The sequence below is a fragment of the Ranitomeya variabilis genome, chromosome 1 (genome assembly GCF_051348905.1).
Source record: "Ranitomeya variabilis isolate aRanVar5 chromosome 1, aRanVar5.hap1, whole genome shotgun sequence".
Classification (NCBI taxonomy): domain Eukaryota; kingdom Metazoa; phylum Chordata; class Amphibia; order Anura; family Dendrobatidae; genus Ranitomeya; species Ranitomeya variabilis.
Window position 1 is genome coordinate 216,594,428 of NC_135232.1, and position 25,529 is coordinate 216,619,956.

Consider the following 25,529-nt stretch of genomic DNA (forward strand, 5'->3'; position numbering starts at 1 on the left):
CCGCTTAATGCATGTGTTGAACGGGCTGCATTAACGCAATGTGAACCTAGCCTTATAAATAATCTTGTGAGTCTTGTGACAGAATATGTAACTTGGTGCAGGAAGACTGAACATAAAGGACCTATGTAAGAAAGAAAATGGAGTAATTCTTTGCCTTCATGAATCAGCCTGAGTGGCCCTATTCGATGACAACAAGCAGGAGTATTAAAAACTGTGACAGAATATACCGGGAACTTGAATATATTTTCAATATACAAAAAGCAAGCATTATTCACATAAACCCCCTTTAATTTCAGACTTCAGGACCCCCTGTCTGTGCATGGGGAGAGATGACTGGTTCCCCATTTTATTCCTGGGGTCTGCAGTGACCCGTGCAGTCAGTCAGGCAGCCCCTGCCTCAGTCTCCTCAGAGTCGGCCACGCCCACCGCGGTTATATGCTGCGGCGGCCGCTGCCAGGGCTGTGTGCGGTGCCGGGATGGGCAGAGCGGCAGTCACCTCCGGGCTCCTCACTGCCTGACATACCCGGCTACCGAGAGTGGCTGGGGACCTTCCTCCATGGCTGCAGACGTGGACTATATTGTTATGTGGATGAATATTACAGAAGCCGATGAACTGGCCGAGGTAAGAGATGCGCGACATTGCACACAAGCGCCGAGTCTGCACCGAGCGCTAGCGGACACGGGACAGGGGCAGAGCAGCCCCCATAATGTGCCATCAGGCACCGGCAGCCGTCAGGTCCCAGCATCTGCTGCTGCTCACGGAGGAGGTGAAGGATCGAAATGAGAAAACTAGTCATTATATAGATATTAGACACATCAATAGAATATGGCTAGGTATAGATAGATATGTGAAAGAAATGACAGATATTACACAGCTATGGGTGATGGATGGATATGGGAAAGACATTACATAGAGAGATATTAAACTGATCGCTAGAATAAAAATAGATATGTAAAATATGGAAATTATATATACAGATATTGCATAGATATGGATGATAGGAGGATAAATTAACAGATAATTATGTCATAGTCCGATATATAGATATATATATATATATATATATATATATATATATATATATATATATAGATAATTATAACAAATAAATAGGTAATTTGTGTGAGATATAGTTGATAGATGTAGATGCCTATGTGTATGACATAGGTACATCTATCTGCCTGTACCTATCTATGTCATACACATAGGCATCTACATCTATCAACCATATCTCACACAAATTACCTATTTATTTGATATAATTATCTATAGTTTTATCTTTCTGTCCATCTATTTTATATAATTCACCAGAAATCAGAGAAGAAATACAATTGTTTCATCTTCTGCGCTCTTCTCTTCTCGGGAGGGTCCTGCCAGTATCAGAGGGAATGCTATAATGGGAAGATGATGGAAAATATCTGTACATGTTCCTCTAAACTGAACCGTCCTGGAAGGATCCCGATCTCTCCTCAGTATCAGATAATACACTGTGGAAGGAATTTTGACTTTATTTGTAAATCCGGTTCCCGGAGGAAGATTGTATGTTATACTTCTGCCTTCTAGACTTCTATATCTGCATATCTGGGCCATGTAACAAGAAGATCATAGGGAAAGCACTTTAATAAAATCAGCAGAAATGTAGCAGAAATGATGCCAAATTTATATATAACAAGTGAGTCTGATACATTTTCGGCAGACTTGAGTGCTACTTAGACAATGAAGCGCAGATGTTCTTTGTATGTATGTCACTAGTGTCACATATAAGGGAAGGACTTCTCTTTCCTTATAGGTCCTTTTCTGCCTTTGGCTTAAAAAATGCAGGTGATTCCAGCATAAAGTTAAGACTTTGTTGACACAATGAGTACTTGATTTTGTAGAATTCCTGCATTTACTAGCTAAATTATGTTATTTGCTTTTTTATTGCGCTTTTGAGTTCCTTTTTACATGCAATTCTATCACACTTTGATGCTATGTTTTTTTAACCTTTTTGGCATGTCAAGTTTTAAATAAAACTGCTTTTTTTTATACTTCCTTTTATATGGCATTAGTAAAACTTTATTGATACAGTCATGTGTGGATCTCGTGGATTTTTAGGGCGTTTCCAGTAGAAATGCAGTTAAAAAGGCATATGTGCTTTTTACCTGTGGAGTTTCCACATCTAATACAAGTCAATGGGGAAAATCCGCACATAAAACCCTGTATACCCACAAGAGAAATTGAGATGTTGCAGATATCAAATACGCACCGCAGGTCAGTTTACACTATGCAAAAAAAAGCGCACAGGGCATGAGATTTCTATAAATCCCATCCACTTTGCTGGAACTGTAAGACGCTGTGTTATTAGGTGCAGCAAAAATACTCAGCATCAATAACTTCTAAAAAAAAAAACATTACGGGAGTAACGTTAGAAAGAAAAATCCACACTTATGCCATAATTTGGTGGCAATTAAATACATGGCTTGATGTATAAAAAGTACCTTTAAGGGTCATCAAACTGAGGCTTCTTTCACACTAGCGTCGGGCTCGGCCCATCGCAGTACGTCGGGCCGAGGTCCCCGACGCTAGCGCTGTCTCCGCCGCACAACGGGGGCAGCGGATGCATTTTTCCAGCGCATCCGCTGCCCCATTGTGAGGTGCGGGGAAGTGCGGGGAGGTGGGAGCGGAGTTCCGGCCACGCATGCGCGGTCGGAAGAAGCGGACCGTCGGGAGCAAAAAACGTTACATGTAACGTTTTTTGGTCCCGACGGTCCGCCACAGCACGGTGCAACCGTCGCACGACGGTTGCGACGTGTGGAAATGCGTCGCAAATGCGTCGCTAATGTTAGTCAATGCTGAAAAAACGCATCCTGCAAGCACTTTTGCAGGATGCGTTTTTTCGGCAAAACGACGCATTTGCGACGTATTGCAGTTAACGCTAGTGTGAAAGTAGCCTGAAGGAAGTAGATCAAGAGCCATGACAGTCTAAGTTCACCCACATGCATTAGGGCACTGCAGCAAGGATTTTTTTGAATCCCTGAAAAACAGGATTCTGAAGGATATTCCAACACAGCCCTGACGGAGCCATTCACTATTGTGACACTGACGGAGTCACTGTGACTGAGTGGTCTCTTTAACAACAGTGTTCATCGTTTCAGACATGAGCAAAAACTTGGTCTGCCACAATTTTGCTTATGTCTGAAAAAGACAACACTGCCAGAACGGAGGCCAGATAGTGTCCAAAATAACTCTATCGGCATCATATTAGCGAATAGCCCCATCAGGGTTTCCATCGTGATCCTATTTTTGGGGGGATTCCAACAGTAGCTCCAGGGAAGTGCTAAGCAGACAACACTGTATTGTGTGAACCTAGCCCTAGTATAGTATAAAGGTACCTTCACACTGAGCAACTTTACAACGAGAACGACAACGATCCGTGACGTTGCAGCGTCCTGGATAGCGATCTCGTTGTGTTTGACACGCAGCAGCGATCTGGATCCTGCTGTGATATCGCTGGTCGGAGCTAGAAGTCCAGAACTTTGGTCGTCAGGTCGGCGTGTATCGTCGTGTTTGACAGCAAAAGCAACGATGCCAGCAATGTTTGACATGGAGCTAACGACCTGTGAGAACGAGAAGTGAGTCGCCGTTGCGTCACTGGATCGCTCCTGCATCGTTCTGGAGCTGCTGTGTTTGACATCTCTACAGCGACCTAAACAGTGACACTCCAGCGATCTAGTTTAGGTCGGCTTGTTGTCTATATCGCTGCAGCGTCGCTAAGTGTGACGGTACCTTAACACTGTAATGAGATTATATCTGTAAAGCATTGTGGAATTGATGGCGCTATATACAGATGCTTCTCACAAAATTAGAATGTCATCAAAAAGTTAATTTATTTCAGTTTTTCAATACAAAAAGTGAATCTCGTATTTTATATATAGTCATTAGAAACAGAGTGGTCTATTTCAAGAGTTTATTTCTTTTAATGTTGATGACGATGGCTTACAGCCAATGAAAACCCAAAAGTCATTATCTCAGTAAATTAAAATACAATACTATATAACACCAGCTTGGAAAATTATTTCAAAATCTGAAATGTTGGCCTACTGAAATGTATGTTCAGTAAATGCACTCAGTACTTGGTCGGGGCTCATCTTGCATCAATTATTGCATAAATGCAGCGTGGCATGAAGGCGATTAGCCTGCAGCACTGCTGAGGTGTTATGGAAGCCCAGGTTGCTTTGATAGCAGCCTTCAGCTCGTCTGCATTGTTGGGTCTGGTGTCTCTCATCTTACTCTTGACAATACCCCATAGATTATCCTATGGGGTTAAGGTCAGGTGAATTTGCTGGCCAATCAAGCACAGTGATACTGTTGTTTTTAAACCAAGTATTGGTACTTTTGGCAGTGTGGACAGGTGCCAAGTCCTGATGGAGAATGAAATTTCCATCTCCAAAAAGCTTGTCGGCAGAGGGAAGCATGAAGTGCTCTAAAATTTCCTGGTAGATGGCTGCATTGACTTTGGTCTTGATAAAACATGGTGGACCTACACTAGCAGATGACATAGCTCCCCAAACCATCACTGATTGTGGAAACTTCACACTAGACCTCAAGCAGGTTGGATTGTGTGCCTCTCCACTCTTCCTCCAGACTCTGGGACCTTGATTTCTAAATGAAATGCAATCTGAAAACAACATCTTGGATCACTGAGCAACAGTCCAGTCCTTTTTTTCTCCTTGGCCCAGGTAAGATGCTTCTGGCGTTGTCTATTGGTCATGAGTGGCTTGACACAAGGAATGTGACACTTGTAGCCCATGTCCTGTATATGTATGCGTGTGGTGGGTCTTGAAGCAATGACTCCAGCAGCAGTCCACTCATTGTGAATCTCCCACAAATTTTTGAATGGCCTTTTCTTAACAATCCTTTCAAGGCTGCAGTTATCCCGGTTGCTTGTGCACCTTTTTCTACCACACTTTTTCCTTCCACTCAACTTTCCATTAATATACTTGGATACAGCACTCTGTGAACAGCCAGCTTCTTTAGCAATGACCTCTTGTGGCTTAGCCTCCTTGTGGAGTGTGTCAATGACTGCCTTCTGGACATCTATCAAGTCAGCAGTCTTTCCCATGATTGTGGAGCCTACTGAAACAGACTAAGGGACCTTTTTAAAAGCTTAGGAAGCCTTTGCAGGTGTTTTTTTGTTAATTATTTTAATTTGCTGAGATAATGACTTTTGGGTTTTCATTGGCTGTAAGCAATAATCATTAACATTAACAGAAATAAACACTTGAATGAGTTTCACTTTTTGTATTGAAGAACTGAAATAAATTAATTTTTTGATGATGTTCTAATTTGTGAGAAGAACCTGTGAGTGAGTAAAATAAATAAATGAAAAAATCCCCAAATAACAGCATATTATTCTTCTGGTATGGACCATGCATTGCAAAACTAATATCAGTACAGGAGTTTTTTATATATTTGTGACTTTTCTGGAGAAACAACAAAACTGGTTTTGCCTTCTGGATAGAAACCACCGTTGTGTGTGAGACCAGGGCCAAAAATGACTCATTTGTGTCTGGTTTACATCTGTTAGTAAATTCTTACCATTTGGATTAGGAAAGACTGTTGCTACAACTGAACTTATTCCTTTCCATTACTTGATAATATTATTATCAATAACAATCTTTCTATAGTGCCAAGATATTCCACAGCTCTTTACAATTCATAGAGGACATGTGCAACCGATATCATATATTATAGCGTACACATAATCCAACTACCCATTAGTGTTGAGAACCCTGCTTTGGGAGGTAGGGGCAACTCAAGAAGTAAAAGTGCTTGTTTTGTACATTAGTCCAGCCATCCTTGATAAAAGGAAAACAAGTACCGGTAGTACACAGAAAGCTGCAAGACCCAGTCCCCAGCCAGCATCTGTGCGTACAGACATCTAGGGCAGGGAGTATGGAGCAATAGCTTGAAAATAGTTCTGGAGAGCTGAAATGTCACTGTGTTATGGGTGAATAAATGTGCACATTCTCCTGCAGTTGTTGTAGTGTTGCGACTTCTTTACAAGTTGTTTAACTGGATTAAAGGGATTTTCTCCTACTTTGATATTAATGTAGGAGAGCTGATTTGCAGTGCCCTGGTGTTCTAATCCATACCCTGTTTGTTTCCGACCTCTGCTGATACTGCAAACAGCTAATCGGTGGGGGTTTTGGGTGTCGGACCCCCAACGATCTGATATTGATGACCTTTACAGAGGATAGATCACCAGTATGGCGTATAACATGGCCGAGTTCTATCCAATGTTTCCCAATTCAGCATGGGAAAACAATTGCAGCATGCTGCCAGTGGCTCAGATATTCGGATCACGTGCACCAATACAGGTCCATGGGTGCGTGTGAAACATCTGACTGCATTTGGATGCCATCCGAGTGCAGTCTGACATCTGCGGACACAAGGAATGGAGAAATTAAGTTCTTCATCTTCACTGCACCTGATCTGTGATTCTTTTATGTGAGAGAATCGGATCACACTAAGGTGACAGTTGACTCTGGAAGAGTGGCAATAGCAGAATCGGCCCAATTCTCTAGCACGAGAAAATATATGGCAGTGTGAGCGAGCCCTCAAGCTACATTCACACATTCAGTATTTGCTTAGAATTTTACATCAGTGAGTGAGTGATAAATACAGAAGTGGTGACATGTTTCTATTATACTCTATCTCTGACTGTTCTACTCGTGGTTTTGACTTACAAATACTGAGGTAAAATACTGACCAAATACTGAGCGTGTGCACATGGATTTTACTTTACTGTGAGCGATATCTGTAATTTGTATGTAACCCCTTCTCATGTACAGCACCATGGAATCAATGGTGCTATATAAGTAAATAAATAATAATAATAAAAATAAAAACCTTTTAACGGGAACCTGTCAGTAACCTTTACCTCTCCAAACCATTATTAGGCATGTGTAGCCCTTTAACCCATAAACCAGTTGATCCCCTCATGACCCCACACCACTGACCCAGAGGAAAAATTGCATTTTGAAGTTTGGAAGTGCATTGGAGAGTGGTGATGCACCTCTAGCTTCCCAGCCCCACACTATATTTCCTACCTAGCAGCACCCTTGACCCCCCGACCTGTCAATCAGCCAGAGGAGCGTGCTGCCCGGTCGGAAATACAGCAGAGACTGGGAAGCTAGAAGGGCATTGTCACGTCTCTAATGCGCTTCCAGACAGAGCTTCACAATCTGATTTCTCGTTGCTGGGTCAGTGCTTTGGGGTCATAAAGGGATAGATTGGCTTATTTTTTTAAGGGCTACACAATCATATTAATGGCTTGGAAGGATACAAGTTTCTGAAACGTTCTCTTTGAAAAATAAAAATCTGTGTTGCTGGCACTTTCCACCAATTTTCACAAAAAAACTAATTTCAGTATCAAGACAAACTAGCAAAACCCCTCACAGGGGTCAAATGGCCAGTCACAGAGTCATATAGCATTATATTTTCCCACAAAATCTGTATCCACAAAATCTGTATCCCGTATATACTGTACATTGTTTTGGCAGCATACAATGTCAGAACGTCCGAGTAGATATGAGCGAACACAAACTGTAACGTCCGGGGTTCTTACCGGACACCTAGTGTCTGGTGCTGAACTCGGAAGTCCTGGAAGTCTGTTTTACAGTTCGGGAAGAGAGAGATAGGGAGTGGGAGACGGATGGGGAGGAGAGGGAGAGTGAGAGGGAAAGGAGGAGAGGGAGAGAGATTTTCCATCTCCACTGTTTCCAATGGGGTTCAGGTTCAGGTTCAAGTTCATTTTCCGGCACAGTTCTGGTTCCCAAACCGAAGTCGAGTACCAGAAGCCAAACTTCCACTGGTCCGCTCCTCTCCACTTTTGAGGATCATCAATGTACATTGGCGTCAACACCATTCTTCAATTTAAAGAGTGGTGGTCATTTGCGTCTGTCTTCAGGATCCTAGATGAGAGGTGATTGACAAGAATGGTGCCTAGTTACAGTCTTATTCTTGTTACATATGACCTTTAGTTTTTTAGCAGCACAATCTAAAGTTACTGTTTGTATGATTGTGTATTCAGCAAACGGCATAGATTATGTTTCTTTCTCATGCTGTAGGACTTCACATTAGTATGCTATCAGTACAGAAGAATGCCGGAGTGATGTATGTATGTGCATCAGGTTCCCTGTAATGCATCAGTGGCTTTCCTGCTTGAGCGGTGCTTCACCTATTGGTGCAATGATGACAATTTTCAATAATGTTCCAAATTTTCCTGGTTCTTTGGATTAAGTCAGCATTTGTTTCAGGACGTATTTCAGTAGCTTAAAGGGGTTTTCCCACTTTTAGAAAAGTGGACCCCAAATGTCTCCTGTAATGTAAAATAACAAAACCAGCTAGTACCCCCCTCTCTGGCTGCAGTGCCAGCTCTCTCCACTCTTGCTCCAGGTTCAGTACTTTGGCTTCAGCAGGGATGTCACATCAGTAGCTCATATCACCACTGCAGCCAATCTTGCCTTTACAACCAGAAGAACTGTGGAACTCAGTGATTGGCTGCAACAGTGATGTTGCTCACATCATCGCTGCAGCCAATCAGTGAGCAGAAGGAACAATTTACATGACATGACACATTTGGGGTCCACTATTCTAGAAGTGGAAATCACCTTTTGCTGAAGAACTAGATGTAAGGAACCAACATTGACAAAACCTCTGCACCTGTTAGTCAAGTCTAAAGTCTTAAATGGATAACTAAAAGACAACAGTTCTTGGGTGAGGTCCTGAATACATTATAATGGTAAGAAATGCCTACAAGCAGAGGAACTACAACAACATATATATCTACATATATCATGTTTTGCCCACATTGATGTGCTGTGATATATTACACTGCTACATTGTACTGCATGTTTCCAGTATTATGACATGCCGCACTATTTATCTATGTATTTTGCCCTAACTAACGTTGGTAATATTTTCCTTTTGTTGCAGGTATACAGAAATGTGAAATGGATACAAGTGGTTACTTCTATGTTAAGGTACAAGCCACTACATAAATGACATATTGCGTAAAGGCATCAGTATATGCCAGTATCATTTCCTGGGTTCGTGCTATTGATACAGTGTGTATGGAAAGTCTTCTCACCCCTGTTAAAGTGCCTTGTTTATTTCATGTAAAAAATAATGCCAAGAAGAACTATTTCAGAACTTTTTTCACCTTTAGGCCTGGGTCACTCGCACGTCGGTCGATTTTCTCATGCGAGAGAATCGAGCCGATGCTAATGACTAGTGATGAGCGAATATACTCGTTACTCGAGATTTCCTGAGCACGCTCGGGTGTCCTCCGAGTATTTTTTAGTGCTTGGAGATTTAGTTTTTCTTGCCGCAGCTGAATGATTTAGGCCGGCGTCACACTGGCATATTGCATCCGATGCGAGAGCAGTAGAGGAGGAGCCGGAGCCGAGTGTCATGCGTCTGTGCTCCGATTCTCTCGCACAGGGAGGATCGGAGCCCAGCTGCGGAGGAGGCGGAGAAATTAATTTCTCCATCTCCTCCATTGCTGGGGTCCGCTTATAACGCACATCACTCGGATGATATCCAAGTGATGTGTGTTGTCTCACTCGCACCCATAGGCTTATATGGGTGCGAGTGAGCCCAGAGTTTTCCTCGGTCCGAGACAATCGCAGCATGCTGCGATTGTCTCGGACCGAGGAAAACAGCCAACAAAAAGTCGGCTGGTGGGATCTGCCCCAGAGCTTAGCATTGGTCCGAGTGCAATGCGATTTTTTATCGCATTGGTCCGAGTGCAATGCGATTTTTTATCGCATTGCACTCGGCCGTTTAAAACGCCAGTGTGACGCCGGCCTTACATCTGTTAGCCAGCATAAGTACATGTGGGGGTTGCCTGGTCGCTAGGGAATCCCCACATGTACTTATGCTGGCTAAAAGGTGTAAAACATTCAGCTGCGGCAATAAAAACTAAATCTCCGAGCACTAAAAAATACTCGGAGGACACCCGAGCGTGCTCGAGAAATCTCGAGTAACGAGTATATTCGCTCATCACTACTAATGACGTTTGGTTCAAACTCTGTCAGAGTTTGAGCTGAGTGTGATCGTATTCTTTAGCATGAGAAAATCTTATCACAAATACGGATAACTTAATTTCTCCATCTTCTCTTTTCTCTGTGTCTCTGGTAATCAGACTGCACTCAGATGACATCCGAGTGCAGTTTGATATTTCTCACACATCCGTAGACTTGGATGGGTACCCATAATTCGATTATCAGATGCCCTCACTGTTTTTCTATTGCCGAATTGGCATGAGAAAAAAATCGGAGATCTGCAGAGCCTCATAGAATAACATTGGGCCGAGTGCTATCCAATAAAACATCGCATAGCACTGGGCCATATTATACGCTAGTGTGAGCGAGCCCTTAATGTCACCAATAATCTGTACAAATGTATTAACAAACAAGCTAAAATAATTTTGAGAAAGAAAATAAAAATCACAAAACTAAAATAATGTGGTTGTGTAAGTGTGAGCACCCTATTATAATTGGTGATGTGGTTGTGATCAGAATTAGCCAATCCTATTTATGCTTATGTTACAGAGTAGTCAGTATACAGCGGCCACCATTTACAGTGATTATGATTAACCCCATATACAGTTTAGTTGTTTTAGTAGGATTCTACCAACATTTTCTTAGCTGCATTCGACAGCAAAAGTCATTGTCTATAAACAGCTTACAACACAGCAAAGGGATCTCATTGTTGGATGTTATCAGTCAGGAGAAAGGTACAAAAAATTTCCAAAGATTCAGATATACCATGGAGCACTGTGAAGATGGGTCATAGAGAAGTGGTTTAAATTTGGCACAGCTGTAACATTCCACTACAACCGTTCCATAATAGTTGTGCAATGTCATTATTTTAGTTCTTTATTCCGCCCCCCCCCCCCCCCCCAAAGAAAAAAAAAAGAAAAGATTTTGGTTTGTTTTTCAATTTAATTGTACAGATAATGGGTAACATTAGAGGTGGAAATAATGTTTTTATAAAATTACAAAATATGTGAAGTTCTGTCTTGTGAGCCATAAATGTTTATTATGCTAAAAAGCTGTACATTGTGACCAGATATATACATATAGTATATGTTTGAGCCAAGCGTATTGAAGAAGTAGAGAAGATAGCCTTACTTGATAAGGTGCAGCACTGGCATTAGCGTTGTGGAGACAGTCTGCGTCCATAGCAAGCAGAATGGATCTTGGCTTTATCTATAACAACTGAGCTGTAGAGGGAACCTATCTATGTTGTCCATATGCCATAACATGTTATTGGAACAGTAATGTAGGCTGTTAGCTCATCCAGAAGTTATCTTACATAAAGACTTTCGCTGAAATTCTACTTTCTGCAATAAATATTCATCTTTTTATAAAGACTGTTCTGTTTTCTACTATTTTTTCACTGCTTACACAATCTTTGCTTACTGTCATTCTGTAGGAACTTTCATTGTATTCACTAGTAAATAAAACTCTGTCCATGATTATTTAATCTCTAATAACTATACTGTAATGCTATGTGCCACGTTGAGCATTTGCTTGCAGAAATTTCTGCAAGGTTTCTGCATCTCTTGCTAGCAAAAACTTGCATTTTGCCATGGTTTTCGGTGTGTTGTTGCATCCGTTGTTGTACAGCAATAAAGGCTTTTTTTAAAAAATAAGTAAAAATGTTTTGTGATGTAATTTCCTGGTTCAACCCCTTCTTTTTCATTCTGATGCAGTGGCATCAGGGTAATGGGATTAGGGCTTGGTGTCAGCAGCTGTCAACTAGGTTTAATAATGAAGAAGTGTCAGCCAGACACCCTCATTACTAAGCTGGTAAGTAAAAAGTTAAATAAACACACACACACATTGTTACCAGGCTTTATAGGAATATTAACAGAATAAATCTGCTGCAGGCTGATATTAATAGCCTAGGAAGGGACCATGGATATTGCCCCCTCTCAGACTAAAAACATCAGCTCTCAGCTGCCCCAGAAATGGCGCATCAATCATATGCTTAGCCTCAGTTTTCCGAATTGCCCTGGGGCGGTGGCAAGCGGGGTGATAGATTTGGGGTTCATGGCAGCCTTGTATTGGCAGCTGACATGAAACCCAGGTTAGTTATGGCTAGGCGTCTATAAGTCGCCACCATTACTAACCCCATAGTAAATGTTTTTAAATAAAATACACCCAGAATAAATTCCTTTATTTTGAAAAAATGATGCAGACTCCTTTATTAAATCTAAATTCACCATACTCACCAAACGCATAATCCCCGATGCCCATGTCCCCTGTAAACAATCATATGCTCTCCTGTCCGCCATAGTACATGTAATCTAGAGTGTCTCACGGTGATCTCACTTGTAGAACTGTCACATCGGGAGATATGACTGCTCTAACTGGCCGCCGACTACATATTGACAGCAGCGTCATTGCTCCCGCAGTGTATAATGCTGAGCTGCCTTGACAGGGGTCACACAAGTTCACTACCGCTGCGTGAGAACTTTCACTTTTTTATACCTGCATTTTTGCTGCGGATTTGACTCAATTGAAGTCATTGGGTGAAAAATGCTAAAAATTTGCACAAAGAATTGACATGCTGCAGAATAAAACGCACTGCAAATACTCAAAGGAAAATTACTGATCATGTGCACAGCACTTCAGGATTGTCATTGAATTCTCTGGCATAAGGATGCCCTAGCGTTTTGACCCAATTCTGCACGGAAAAACGCTGCAAAAACGCACCGGGTCCACACAGCCTAACTTTAATATATCCACTACCAGTAGTAAATAATGAACGTTTCTATTAAATGGCAGCAAACAAAGATCTTTAAAACTATGTTCACTTTAACATAGAAAGTATATTGGCAAACAGTTTAAGTATCCAGGATACAAAGAAAAACAATGATTTGTTGAAATAGTAATGGTCCGCTGTCTTCAGTGTCTTTTGCATGAATTATTTTAAAGTCGAGATTACTGCTCTTCCTCTCCTCGACATCTCGCAGCTGGAACATTTTAACACAAAATATGCTGAAAATGATGTCACACACGATTCTAGCTACAGAGATTCTAGGTATGGTCCTCGGATATGCCGTGAATGTCTAGTAGTTTTAGCCCATCAATGAAAGCCCCAACTTATCTGGATAACAAAGGATATGGATTCCAAGTTGTAATTTTTAGCCAAGTTCACACGTCACGGATTTATGGTACAGATTCTGCACCGCAAATCCACAGCAATTTACTTAAGGTACCGTCACACTCAGCGATGCTGCAGCGATATAGACAACGAGCTGATCGCTGCAGCGTCGCTGTTTAGGTCGCTGGGGAGCTGTCACACAGACAGCTCTCTCCAGCGACCAACGATCAGGGGAACGACTTCGGCATCGTTGAAACTGTCTTCAACGATGCCGAAGTCCCCCTGCAACACCCGGGTAACCAGGGTAAACATCGGGTTACTAAGCGCAGGGCCGCGCTTAGTAACCCGATATTTACCCTGGTTACCATTGTAAAAGTAAAAAAAAAACACTACATACTCACCTTCTGATGTCTGTCACGTCCCCCGGCGTCCACAGGGTTAAACTGCTTTCGGCAGGAGCGCTTGCTAATGCTGCGCTGCTGCCGAGAGCTCTTCCTGTACTGAATGTGTCAGCGCCGGCACCCGGCAGTAACAGCGGTGACGTCACCGCTGTGCTCTGCTTTACGGCCGGCACTGACAGTCAGTGCAGGGAAGCTCTCGGCAGCAGCGCAGCATTAGCAGCGCTCCTGCCGAAAGCAGTTTAACCCTGTGGACGCCGGGGGACGTGACAGACATCAGAGGGTGAGTATGTAGTGGTTTTTTTTTAACTTTTACAATGGTAACCAGGGTAAATATCGGGTTACTAAGCGCGGCCCTGCACTTAGTAACCTGATATTTACCCTGGTTACCATTGTAAAACATTGCAGGCATCGTTGCTTTTGCTGTCAAACACAACGATACACACCGATCTGACGACCAAATAAAGTTCTGGACTTCTAGCTCCGACCAGCGATATAACATCGGGATCCAGATCGCTGCTCCGTGTCAAACACAACGAGATCGTTATCCAGGACGCTGCAACGTCATGGATCGCTGTCGTTCTCGTTGTAAAGTCGCTCAGTGTGAAGGTACCTTAATGCCTGCTCTGGCCTTATGCTAATTGGTTAATTGCTGATTGTGACCATTTGGTTCCTGATGCTAGCAGTCACTCCATTTCATATATATTTAGTTTGGCTGAGATAGCAAGCCTGCAGTTTAAAGTGCTTGGCAGATAGAAAATGGCAGTTGGACAGGGCAGGAGACAGGTAAGGTGCATAAGTTTTTCAAACAATCATGCTTCTTGGTCAGTCATACCACATTATGCATTGATCATATAAATCTGCTTCTTATTTGTTTTTACTTCTGGTTTCTCACAACTCACCCGCCCTTTAACACATTCCGGCCACTCTCTCTATATCCACCCCTCCCTTCTCCCCTCTCCCCTCTCCCATGTATAACTCTGAGGCTCTACTGACATTTCTTACCCACTCCAAACCAGCCACTACCGCCATGCTGCACTCAAAACGTTCATACAAATCATCCCCCTACCTGCTCTTTCTGTTTTTTCTCCTTTTACTAGTTGCAGGCGACAACTCCCCTAACCCTGGCTCTCCCTCCACCAGCTTACATTACTCTCCTCCAGCTGCATATAGAAACCCTGCTAATCTTATTAACATTCAGTGCATGCCTTCTCCTATCGCTTTCCACTGTGCTCTCTGGAATGCACGGTCTGTCTGTAACAAACTAGCTTACATTCACGATCTTTTCCTCTCTAATTCCCTTAACCTTCTGGCTATTACAGAAACCTGGATCCAGAATTCAGACACCACCACCGCTGCCGCTCTCTCGTTTGGTGGGCTGAAATTTTCACATACCACCAGACCTGAGAACAAACAGGGTGGAGGTGTTGGTTTGCTCCTTTCATCACAATGTGCTTTCCAGGTCATCCCCCCGGTTCCCTCACTCACATTTCCTTCCTTTGAAGTCCACGCCGTCAGACTCTTTAAGCCCTTCTCCTTGCGAGTGGCGGTTGTTTATCGCCCTCCAGGCTCCTCCCGCCAGTTTCTAGACCACTTTGCCACCTGATTTTCCCACTTCCTATCCTGTGACATCCCCGCCCTCATCATGGGAGACTTCAACATCCCCATCAATGATCCCCTCTTCCAATCTGCCTCTCATCTTCTTTCTCTAACTTCTTAATTCGGCCTCTCACAGTTTACTAATTCTCCTATGCACGAGGACGGGAATACTCTGGACCTGGTTTTCTCCCGTCCCAGCTCGCTGCATGACTTTACTAGCTCCCCTCTCCCGCTCTCGGACCACAACCTTCTTTCCTTCTCTGACAAGAATTGTCTCCTCACCCGGGACACCCCCACTTACCACACTTATCGGAATACACGTACCATTAATACCCAGCAGCTTGTGGACAATCTCCACACATCTTTAGCCCCCATCTCCTCCCTCTCCTCCCTCTCCTGTCCAGACTTAGCATTGTCACACTTCAATAATACACTGAAGAATGCCCTAGATGAAGCAGCACCTTCTACACGCAGAAAGACCCGACACAGACAACGGCAGCCCTGGAACACTATGCAAACACGCTTTCTTCAGCGTTGCTCAAGATGTGCAGAGCGGCAATGGAGAAAATCTCTCTTAGCAGAAGACTTCATCCACTATAAGTTCATGCTCAAAACCTATAACTCTGCCCTTCATCTGGCCAAACAATCCTACTTCACCACCCTCATCACCTCACTATCCAACAACCCAAAATGACTTTTTGAAACCTTAAACTCCCTCCTGAAACCTAAAGTACAGGCCCCCATCACCAACCTCAGCGGTGAGGATCTGGCCACTTATTTCTTAGAAAAAATCAACAACATCCATCAGGATATCTCAGTGCAATCTCCTCAGTGCCTGGATCCCCTTCCCTGCTGCACCTCAAGCTCACTAGATATCTTTGAGCCTGTTTCAGAAGAAGAAGTTTCCAAGCTCTATGCTTCTGCTCGGCCTACAACCTGCAACAGTGACCCCATTCCTTCACATATCCTGCAGTCTCTCTCATCAGTGGTCACCACTCACCTGACTAAAATATTTAACATCTCTCTTTCTTCAGGTATCTTTCCCTCGTCATTCAAACATGCCATCATAACCCCTTTACTTAAAAAGCCATCCCTGGACCAGAACTGCACTGCTAACTACAGACCTGTCTCTAACCTTTCCTTCATCTCTAAACTCCTGGAACGCTTGGTCCACTCCCGTCTAATCCGCTATCTCTCGAATAACTCTCTTCTTGACCCCTTACAATCTGGTTTCCGCTCTTTACACTCCACTGAAACTGTCCTCACTAAAGTCTCTAATGATCTAATAACAGCTAAATCCAAAAGTCATTGCTCTCTGCTGATTCTCCTGGACCTTTCTGCCGCATTTGACACTGTGGATCACCAGCTCTTCCTCACTATGCTCCACTCTATAGGCCTCAAGGACACAGCCCTCTCCTGGTCCTCCTCCTCCTCAGTTGATGAATATGCGGCTCCACCTCCCATAGGGGTGGAGCCGCATATTCATCACTGTAATGGGCGGCACCACGTGACCGCTCATACAGGAGAAGCTGCGGGGCGGAGAGCTAGTGTCGAGGGAGGCGGGTGAGTATTTTAATGCCGGCGGCCGGGCGCACAGGGGGTGGGAGGGGGGAGGATGCCCTAAAGTTTATTTTAAACACATAAAAAAAAAAAGATTTTTCATCCCTTCTCCCCAGCGAGCGCTGGAGAGAACGGATGAATGGCGGCTTCAGCACCATGCTGGGGGGACAGCGCTTACTGTAAGCGCTGTCTCCAGCACGGAACATGGACTGCACACGGAAAACATCCGTGTGCGTTACGTGTTTTACACGGACCCATTGACTTTAATGGGTCCGTGTAATACGTGCGCTCCCACGAACACTGACATGTCTCCGTGTTTGGCACACGGAGACACGGTCCGCAAAAAATCAATGACATCTGCACAGATGCATTGATTTCAATGTGTCTACGTGTGTCAGTGGCTCCGGTACGTGAGGAAACTGTCACCTCACGTACCGGAGCCACTGACGTGAGGTCAAAGTGGACTGAATAAAAGATGACTGAGGAGGAAATCACTGTTGAAAGCAAATCATAAAGAAGTGTTAGAATCTGTTTTGTTTTGACCATCCGCCATCTTATTGTGGTTTTCTGGCTGTGGTCTTTTTCCCCTGGTGCTGGGTTGTCTTAGGTCAGGTGATTGTATCACCCTTTATTACCCAGCACCTGCCTCCTATTCCTTGCTGGACAACAGTGTTAATCCACTAGAGTTCTGGCTAGGTGCTTTTATAGCTTTCTGTGTTTAATTTTATGCCGTTCTGGGACCTCTGGTTCTACTATCTTTAGTTTCTGTTTTCAGTTGGTTTCTGCAGCCTTCTCTGTGTTTCCTATTAGGAGTTGACCTGTTTTTTTATACCCAATCCTTAGATCTTTTAGGGACCTCCTTCCCCTTATCTATAGGTCTTCGCTGAGTTTAACCTAGGATCGTAGGTGGGTCTATTTGCAAGGAATGGGTCACCCACTCCAACGTAGGGTATCAGCCTAGTCTCAGTGCAGGGTCAGTTTTCCCCCTTCTATCCTAGTTCTGTGCTGCAGTTCCGTAACAGTTTGTCCAGCCACACATAAAAAAAAATAAAAATCCAGGATTCTTTCAATATGTGCAACGTTCAGTAACTTGCTCAATGCTTGCAAGGGTTAACTTTGGAAGTAGCCAACCTGCAACAGCACGTGAGTAAATACTCTGGAGCACGCTCTGAAGAACCTAAGGTAGGATTACCTGAGTTTTATGTCTACTATATTTTCGGCTTAGACCCAGATCCTCAGGGAGTGAATTATACTGTAGCTTGTGGGGATTATTATGTCTTTATTGCAAAGTGAACCCCAAAGTCTGGGCGTTTTCATTACATTTTGATGATCCTTGTTTGACATCAGTAGAAGCATTTTTTTCTGCTATGGGGCTGTTGTATGATGATCCTGATCGGGTCACATCAGCTGAGGCAGAGCTCAGATGGCTTAAACAGGGCTCTGTTGATGCTGACAGGTATTGCACCCTGTTCAGACGATGGTCCGCAAAAGTCAGGTGGAATGACCCAGCGCTCGAGTCAGTTTTTAGCTGGTTTGAGTGAAAGAGTTAAAGATTTGCTCATTGCATATCCTGCACCTGATACTTTGGAAACTGCTATGCAGTTAGCTATCCGTGTGGATAGAAGATTGAGAGACAGACAGAAGGAAGAGAAGGCTCTTAGGTCAGATTCACATTGTGTTAACAGCAGCCCGTTCAACACATGCGTTAACGGGCTGCTGTTAACGCAAGTGCCGATGTGTCATCGCAGTGATGGACCCGGAAACGCTGCAGCCCGCTTCCCAGGGTCCGTCACTCAATGACGGCACATCGCTAGTGCACGCCCATTGTGGGCGTGCACTAGCAATGCGTCCAACATAGGAATTAATGGCGGCGTTAACGGACTCAGTGTCTCAGGATGGCCCCGTCGACAGTGGGGAACTGATGCAACTTGGGGCGATGTCCTCTCGTTCCCAGGAGAGGGAGAAGAGGTTTGCTGAAGGGCTATGCTTGTATTGTGGTAAGGCTAACCATTTTATTAAGCAATGTGAGGCTCGCATTAGGAAAGAAAAAAAAAGGTCAGTAGGAGTAACACTCCAGTTCGTATTGCGTTTTTACGGTCTGCAGGAGTTTTTTTTTCTGGTAATACCACATATCATGGTCATTCCATTGATTTTCAGGTAATGGTGGATTGTGGTTCTGCACTTAATTTGATTGATCAACAATTCCTAGACAAATATAAGTCTGATTCTGAACCATTTTCATCTCCTATTCCTGTTTTCCTGTTGTGGCTATTGATAACACTCCTCTGGAACATGGGTGTATTTCTCGAAAGGTTACCGGGTTCCCACTTATTGTGAATATGGAACATCAGGAATGTATAGACTTGTTTGTCCTTTCTAAATTACCTTGCCCAGTCATCCTGGGTTTACCCTGGTTAAAAATGCACAATCCGTTGCTGGACTGGTCATCTAGTACTATAAGGTCCTGGGGTCAGGGGTGTTATGGTAATTGTTGTAATGTTCACATTGCTGCTGTTGTGAAGAAGGAGCTACCTGAAGCCATTCAGGATTTCTGGAGGGTATTTTCGGAGGTTGAGTCGCAAGCTCTACCACTCCATAGAGATTACGACTGCGCTATTGAGTTCGTCCCAGGTGCCACACTTCCTAAGAGTCGTTTATTTAATCTGACGATTCCCGAGAGGGAGGCCTTAAAGGAATACCTACAGACTAGTTTAGCTGCAGGTCATATAAGACCCTCTAAGTCCCCTGTGGCTGTAGGATTCTTTTTTTTTAAATAGAAGGATGGGGGCCTTAGGCCGTGTCTGGATATTCGGGAGATTAATAAGATCACTGTGCGCAATCCTTACCCGTTGCCGCTAATTCCGAATTTGTTTAATGAACTAACCGGAGCAAAGTGGTTCTCTAAGATTGACCTTCGTGGGGCATATAATTTGCTGCGGATGAAGGAGGGCGATGAATGGAAGACAGCCTTTAATACCTCGGAAGATCATTTTGAGTGTCTGGTGATGCCTTTTGGCCTTACTAATGCGCCTGCGTTTTTTAAAAATGTCATTAATGACATTCTGAGGTCATTGATCGGTAGGAGTGTTATTGTTTATTTGAATGATATTTTGATCTATTCACCTGATCTGGAGTCGCATTGGCAGAGAGTCCGCGAAGTTCTACAGATTTTGAGCGAAAACTCACTCTTTGCTAAATTGGAGAAGTGCGAGTTTGCGGTACAGAAAATGAGTTTTTTGGGGGTACCTTGTCTCCAGTGATGGGTTTGAGATGGACCCGGTGAAGGTTCAGGCAGTGCTGGAGTGGCTAGGCCTGAATGTTTGAAGTCGGTTCAGAGATTTTTAGGGTTTTCTAATTATTACAGAAAATTCATAAAGAATTTTTCTGTGATCGCTAAACCTATAACTGATCTCACCAAGATTCAGCCAGGTTCACATTACGTTTTTGGCGTCCGTTAGACGGACTACGGTACACCGCGGCATAACGCGGTGTAACGTAGTCCATTAACGCCGCCATTTAGTCCAATATCGGACGCATCGCTAGCGCACACCCACAATGGGCATGCGCTAGTGATGTGCCGTCATTGAGTGACGGACCCTGGGACGCGGGCTGCTGCATTTCTGGGTCCGTCACTGCTAGCGCAGATAGAGCATCTGCTAGCTCTTTCTGCCCTAACTCGACGACATATCGGCACTTGCGCTAACAGCAGCCCGTTCACGCATGTGTTGAACGGGCTGCTGTTAACGCAATGTGAACCTAGCCGAAGGGTTATACTGTCCAATGGTCCTCTGAGGCTGTTAAGGCTTTTGAGCATCTCAAGGAGAGGTTTAGCTCTGCTACTGTTTTGATCCAGACGGCTAAGACCAAGCCATTTCTAGTAGAGGTTGATGCCTCTTCAGTAGGGGTGGGGGCAGTTTTGTTCCAGGAAGGAGAGGATGGGGTGCGTCACTGTGCTTTCTTTTCTAAAAAAAATTTATAGCCTGAGCTCAGCTATGATGTTGGGAACAGAGAGTTGCTGGCCATTAAACTCGCGTTTGAGCATTGGTGACATTTTTTGGAGGGGGCTAGACATCCGATACAGGTTTTTACTGATCATAAGAATCTGATATATCTGGATGCTGCTAAACGTTTGAATGCCCGTCAAGCTGGGTGGGCACTGCTTTTTGCCCGGTTTCATTTTTCCGTCACATATATCCCTGGGACAAAGAATGTTAAAGCGGATGCTTTGTCTCGTAGTTTCTCTCCAGCAGTTAATACTGAGAAGGAGGAATGTATTTTGCAGAGAGGGGTGGTGGTGGCAGCATTGGGTTCTGAGTTGGAGAGTATCAAGTGGGTGCGTCAGTGTACTGTGTGCGCTAGGTCGAAGGCCTCACATGCCCCGGCTGCAGGGTTGCTGTGCCCTTTGGAGGTTCCTAGTTCACCATGGTCACATCTTGCTATGGATTTTATCACCGATCTGCCAGTCTCTGAGGGTTTTTCTGTCATCTGGGTTGTTGTGGACCGGTTTAGTAAGATGTGTCATCTGGTCCCATTCAATAAATTACCCTGCACCAAGACTCTAGCTAATGCATTTGTGAAAGAAACAGACTTTACTGTCATGGAAGGTCACCTTTTTCTCTACGGTCACGTCATTCAGGCGAGTCTTCAGAGCTAGCCGCTCTGTCCTTTCAGACTCTTCCTTATTGCCATCAAGGCAAGGTTGTCCTCATGCCGTCCTCGTCCCTTGTTACCAATGTGGTATCGTACTCCCTCTGTTACGAGGACATCGTTATTCTCTCTTCTTGTTCGGCCCCAGTCCACAAAACGGAATGGGTTCCCCATACTCTGGACGAGGTGAGTGCTCTGAGGAGGTACGTATCGAGGACGGTGTCCTTCCGAAGGTTGGACACTGTATTTCGGCTTCCTGACGGTTGCAGGAAGGGTTTAGCTGCTTCATCGGCCATGTTAGCCTGGTGGATTCGTTACTCTATCCAGGGATCTTTCCGCGTCAGAGGTCAGCCTATCCCAGCGTGGTTCAGGGCACTCCCTACTTCGTCGATAGTGGCTTATTGGGCCATTAGGCACCAGGTGTCGGCAGAGCAGGTCGACAAGGTTGCATTTTCATCCAGTCAGCACACATTCTTGAAGCACTACAATATTCACACCCAGACTTCCGCAGATGTGAGTCTGGGCAGGTGGACTCTGCAGGCCCCGGTAGCGCATTCTTAGCGATTACGCAGGGCCTGATCTGTTATGTTGTTCCCACCCAGGGACTGCTTTGGGACGTCCCATGGTCTGTGTCCCCAAATGAGGCGAAGGAGAAATAGGGATTTTTGTGTACTCACGGTAAAATCCTTTTCTCCGAGCCAATCATTGGGGGAAACACACCCACCCTGTTAATGGCTCCGTGCTTGTTCTGTAATTTGACATGTTATACTCTTATATGTTATTATTGATCTCCTGCTTTTGCACTAAACTGGTTCTCTGGGAGCCAGCAGGAGGGTGTATACTGCAGGGGAGGAGCTAACTTTCTTTGCAATACTTAGTGTCAGCCTCCTGGTGGCAGCAGCATACACCCATTGTCTGTGTCCACCAATGATTGGCTCGGGGAAAAGAATTTTACGGTGAGTACATAAAAATCCCTATTTTTGGTCAGCACATTTTCATTAGTTGTTTGTTTTTTATTTTTCTGCTGAACCACAATTCAAGAGCAATGTCTGATTTTCATTATTTGATAGTAAATTTAAATTGAAAATTACTTCTGTCTGTTTCATGTAATTTCAGTGACCATTGTGGGTTTTTCTTACTTTACCAAAAGAATACCAACAATTTTGTCCATTTGTGTATACAGTCCCGAATAGTGAAAACAACACTTAATAACTTACCTGCGTTAGCAATTATTCTGCCTTCCTGCATCACAGTTCCCCTACGGTACTCATCAGCGTCATAGTCTTAATAATGTGATGATGGTTGGATGCCTTATCATGTCATGTGTGTTCTAGCTTAGCTACCTCTGCATGTTTTACATGCCATCATTGGATGCGTACGCTATGTAGATTGACACTACGTCCTGCAGGTGAGTTAAAAACATCAGGCAGTATGAAGACTTTCTGGCAGTAGTAAATGACTTCCTCTGGATCAAAATGTTAGGGCATGTTAGGTTAAGCTGTGGGTTGAACTGGATGGACTTAATGTCTTCTTTCAACCTTAATAACTATGTTACTAAATTCTCCAAACCATGAGCTAAAAAGGTTACTGAGTAGATAAATATTACCAAATGCACAGTTGTAAGGCAGTTCATTTATGTTGCCACTGATGCTTCCTGTAAAACCATAACATGATGTCCAATGAAGGTTTCTAATACAGTCATGGCCGAAAGTGTTGGCACCCTTGAAATTGCTCCAGAGGATGAAGTATTTTTCGCAGAAAACTATTGCAATTATGCATGTTTTGTTATACAATTAGTTGTTTCATTTGTGTGTATTGGTACAACAACATAAAAGAACAGAAAAAAGGCAAATTAGACATAATTTCACACAAAACTCCCAAAATGGGCCGGACAAAATTGTTGGGACCCTCAACTCATATTTGGTTGCACTCCCTTTGAAATCAGTAACTGCAATCAATTGCTTTCTATAACCATCATCAATCTTCTTATACCTCTCTACTGAAATTTTGAACCACTCCTCTTTTGAAAACTGTTCCAGATCTCTCATATTTGAAGGGTGCCTTGTAACAGCAATTTTAAGATCTCTCCTTCAGAACTCCCCAGCGCTATATTTCCATCCATTTCTGGGTTCTTCTTGAAGCGTGTTTGGGGTCATTGTCCTGCTGGAAGACCCATGGCCTAGGACGTCAGCCCAACATTCTGACACTGGGCACTATTTTGTGAGCCAAAATCCTTTGGTAATCTTAAGATTTCATGATGCCTTGCATACAGTCAAGGTGCCCAGTGCCAGAGGTAGCAGAGTAACCCCAAACATCTTTGAACCTCCACCATATCTGATTGTAGGTACTGTGTTCTTTTCTTTGTAGGCCTCATTTTGTTTTTGGTAAACAGTAGAATAATGTGCTTTACAAAAAAGGTCTATCTTGGTCTCATCTGTCCACAAGGCAGTTTCTCAGAGGGATTTTGGAAGGATTTTGGCTTCCTCTCATACATTTTGGCAAACTGCAGTCTAGCTTTGTTATGTTGATTTGTCAGCACTCACATTTGCACTCACATTGATACACCCTGAGCCTGCAAGACAGCTTGAATTTCGTTGGGACTTGATTGAGGTTGCTTATCCACCATCCGGATTATCCTATGTTGCAACTTTTCGTAAATTTCTCTCTGCTGTTCTCTTCCAAGGACAGTAGCTACAGTGCCATGGGTTGTAAACTTCATGATTATGTTGCGCACCTTGGATAAAGGAACATCAAGATCTCAAGCAATGAACTTGTAAACTTGGGTTTGTTGATATTTTTCAGCAATTTTGGTTCTCAAGTTCTCAGACATTTCTCTTCTCCTGTTTCTGTTCTGCATACTTAGTGTGGCACAAAATGCAAAGATTGAGTCAACGTCTCCTGTTTTTATCTGGTTTCAGGAGTGATTTTCATATTGCCCACACTTGTTACTTGCCACAGGTGAGTTTGAGCGAGCATTAAATGCCTGAAACAAAGTTGTTTACCCACAATTTTGGAAATGTGACAACCATTTTGTCCAGCCCATTTTTGGAGTTTTGTGTGAAATTATGTCCAATTTGCTTTTTTTTCTGTTTTATTTGTGTGGGCCCAATACACAAAGGAAATATATATATGTGTAACAAAACATGTTTACTGTAATTGAAATAATTTTCTGTGTGAAATACTTTATTTTCTGGAACAATTACAAGGGTGCCAACACTTTCGGCCATAACTATATGTACTCATACATAACAATATAATATGTTAAACAAACAAATCTATTTCACCACATATCTTAAAATTATCTTAGACTACTACTCTAAATTGAATAAGTAGCTAATAAAGTTCAGCAAACACCTGGTATCCTTCATAAAATACCATTATGAGATGAAGGTTTCTCATGTCTTTAAAGTGCAAAAAAAGGGGAGAAAGCGGAGACTGCTAAAGAGCACAAAACAGTATTGGATCCTCTTAGGCCCGTTTCACACGTTCTGATATTTCCGGTACCGGAAAAATCAGTACCGCAGATGTCTGTGTAATACTTGTGGCAATCATGTACCGAATCAGTACTACACATACTGGCGCCTGAGAAGCAGCTGTACAGTACACGCTGTTCCCCGGCGCTGGGTGCTGAAGATGGCTCTCATTATTCTCCCCTGCTCTGCTGGCAATCTGCACAAGCAGGGGAGAATGATGAGAGTTATATTCAACTGATAACAGCGACAGCAGGCAGTGGCTGATGGGACTATTACTCCCTTCATCCTACACCTGCTGCTGTTAATAACAGTGAGAGCAGGAGTGGCTGATGAGAGTATTCATCAGCCACCACCTGCTCTATAAATTAATAAATAAATAAATGGCGTGGGCTCATCTGTATTTTTGATAACTTGCCAGGCAAAACTTACAGCTGGGGGCTGCAACCCTCAGCTGTCAGCATTAGCAAGGCTAAGGCTAAGGCCAAGGCTAAGAATAGAGGGGTCCACACTCTGTTATTTTTAAAAATTATTTAAATAAATAATTTAAAAAAAATTGTGTGAGGTTCCCCCATTATTGACAACCAGCCTTGCTAAGGCAGGGGCTGGTATTCTCAGGCTGGTAAGGGGCCATAAATAATGACCCCCCCCAAGTCTAAAAATAGCAGCCCGCAGCAGCCCAGAAAGCTTTTT

At 43.6% G+C, this 25,529-nt stretch overlaps 1 protein-coding gene across 1 annotated transcript in view; it reads left to right on the forward strand.

Annotated features, from left to right (window-relative positions):
• The first annotated feature begins 454 nt into the window (after positions 1-454).
• TMEM116 (transmembrane protein 116) overlaps positions 455-25,529 on the forward strand; it is a 77,231-nt gene continuing 52,156 nt past the window's right edge. Inside the window, exons 1-2 of the mRNA XM_077292527.1 lie at positions 455-622; positions 8,981-9,027. Coding sequence (XP_077148642.1) covers positions 557-622; positions 8,981-9,027 — 113 coding nt within the window. The 5' untranslated portion in view covers positions 455-556. The remainder of the gene's footprint in view (positions 623-8,980; positions 9,028-25,529) is intronic.